This window comes from Stegastes partitus, unplaced genomic scaffold (assembly GCF_000690725.1).
Source record: "Stegastes partitus isolate 25-593 unplaced genomic scaffold, Stegastes_partitus-1.0.2 Scaffold573, whole genome shotgun sequence".
NCBI classification, from domain to species: Eukaryota; Metazoa; Chordata; class Actinopteri; family Pomacentridae; genus Stegastes; species Stegastes partitus.
Window position 1 is genome coordinate 321,613 of NW_007578304.1, and position 2,569 is coordinate 324,181.

At 45.3% G+C, this 2,569-nt stretch overlaps 1 protein-coding gene across 4 annotated transcripts in view; it reads left to right on the plus strand.

Annotated features, from left to right (window-relative positions):
• The window catches only part of LOC103362414 (SH3 domain-containing protein 19-like), a 26,878-nt gene that overhangs the window by 9,908 nt on the left and 14,401 nt on the right, over nt 1–2,569 (plus strand). For all 4 annotated transcript variants that reach the window (XM_008288762.1, XM_008288764.1, XM_008288763.1 and 1 more), the window contains exon 4: nt 614–654. In XM_008288762.1, the coding sequence (XP_008286984.1) occupies nt 614–654 (41 nt within the window). The remainder of the gene's footprint in view (nt 1–613; nt 655–2,569) is intronic.

The following is a 2,569-nucleotide window of genomic DNA, read 5'->3' on the forward strand; positions in this document are numbered from 1 at the left end:
TCACTAGTCTCCTTCTAGTAGCACCTTCAGAGGAGTCACAGGAGTCTCAGTGTCCTCCTTCACTAGTCTCCTTCTTGCCCGGTCTCTCAGTCTCTGAGGACGTCCTGCTCCAGTCAGATCTACTCATGGTCCATAGTCCTTCCATGTCTTAATGATGATGTTCAGTAACTTGTAAATGTTCTGGTATCGTCTCCTGACTGATGCGTCTCAACAACCTTTCCCAGATTTCTTGGAGGGTTCTTCAGAGTTCAGGTAGTCGAGTCCCTTTAAACAGGGTGCATACGGATGCAGTCACTTATATACAGGATATGTTTTTAATTAACTGACATGACTTTGTAGAAATCTGTTTCCTCTTTGACACTAAAGCATCACAAAGGGGAGTTTCTCAGGGCTGAATGCTGCAATAGGCCTGCAGCTTCAACATCTCCCTTCACCTGCCCAGGTTCCCTTTAGCAAGGCTCTGAACCATCAGCTGTGTGAGCGTGGAGCTAGATGGAGCTCTGAGGCTGAACTGGGTGGATCAGCGAGTGTTTGTCAGTGGAAAACTGGGAGTTTTATGGAGGGAGGAGGTGAAATAAAGTGACTCATGGTTTCCTTTCCCTTCTCTCTGCAGCCAAGGACCTCTGTCATCCATCAGAGCCGCCATCAAGAGAAGTGAGTGTGTGCCGTCGTGAAGGGTCCGATCTGCCAGAGAACCACAGCGCCGCAATCAGTACACACACACACACACACACACAAACAGCAAAAGTTCTGCACAGTTGTTTGGCATTACGACAAAAAGAACTGCTCCAGAGGAAACGACAAGTAGCGCTCATGCTTCAGGAGGATTTATGAAACTCAATCAGACGTCAGCATGTTGTCCCGAAACACACAAAGTTAAACTGGTTCTGGGTCCAAACTGTGGAAATGAGTCTAACAGAGCTCTCTAAAGTCCGTTTGAATTGTGGCCTGGAAAAGTTGCCTTAAAAAAATGGAAAATATGCATTTTGACCTTTAGTGGGGTAATAAAACCTCCAGCTCGTCGGGCTCTTCAGGTTCCTCTCTGTGGCTCTAACTGTCTTTGCAGCAAAAACAGGTTCTGATCTGCCGTGTTCTGGCCTTTCAGAGGAGAATCTTCTCCAAACTCCTCAGATGTATTCATCCCCGTCCATTAAAGAAAAGACAGAATCCACAACAGTCCCTCAAATAACTAGAAACTGGAAAAAGTCACAATAAATACAAATGTGTTAAATTATAATTAAGTGAAACAAGATGTTGATTTTGAATTGTGGTTGAAAAGAATAATTTAAAAAAACAAAACTGTCCCGGACCAATGAGAGGCCTTTGCTGATGAGCAGCGGACCAATGAGAGGCCTTTGCTGATGAGCAGNTATATATATATATTATATATATATTAGATAACAGCAACCATCTGTAAAATATGTGTTTTTCTGATTTACAGTAGAAACAGTGAAACTTTGTGGTCAGATGTGTTAAAGGCAGAATTTAGCATCATAACGAACAGATTTACAGATTTTGTTTTCCAGCTAACGTGTTGCTGTGATTAAACCAGACGTTCTGTTCAATCCCACAAAACAGAGAAAATCTGTGAACAACAGTAAATTGTTGAAAAACTTCCAGTTACCATCTAGTCAGAAAAACTTCAGTCTTCCTGATGACATCACTTCCTTCAGCATCGACCTGCTGAGCACCTCAGACTGATGTGATGTCACAGAATAAACCTTAAACATGAGCAGAGGCACATGTGTAGCGCTCCAACATACAGAGAGCAGCCTGAGGAAGAGCCTCAGACTCCGACAGCCACATCCAGCCTCATGATGTGCAGTCGCAGCGCTGGTCCGTCAGTAAATGGAGGCCTGAAGAATGTCTGGATGCTGTTTGTGCAGCGTCAGGGATGAGTCATGGGGCTGTTCATGGTTAGCAGTCGACTTTCAGACAAACTGAAAAACAGAAACATCTGGGAGAGACCGAACCTGCCCAGCAACAGAAACTGCCCTGGACCTGGGTTCTGTTCATTTGACCTGTTTAATGTATTTTATGTAACCTGCTGAGCGTCAGTGTTAAAGAATGAATCAGAGTTTGAACAGGGAGCTGCAGCAGTTTAATGTCTGAAGCCACAGACTGGATCGGGTCTCAGAGATGAAACTGGTTCTGACCCACCACCACCACACACGCTGATGTGAGCCTGGAACGTTTACCCAGAATGCACTTTGTCATCTTACCTCAATCTACTTTGTAAAACTCTGTCAGATTCCACAGAGATCATGAGTGGACAGAACTTTTTAAGTCCAGACACGAATTCTCAGGGGTCCACATCATGATGCTGCCAGTCACAGGAGTCCTGGTGGCCTCCCTCACTAGTCTCCTTCTAGTAGCTCCTTCAGAGGAGTCACAGGAGTCTCAGTGGCCTCCCTCACTAGTCTCCTTCTAGTAGCTCCTTCAGAGGAGTCACAGGAGTCTCAGTGGCCTCCTTCACTAGTCTCCTTCTAGTAGCTCCTTCAGAGGAGTCACAGGAGTCTCAGTGGCCTCCTTCACTAGTCTCCTTCTAGTAGCACCTTCAGAGGAGTCA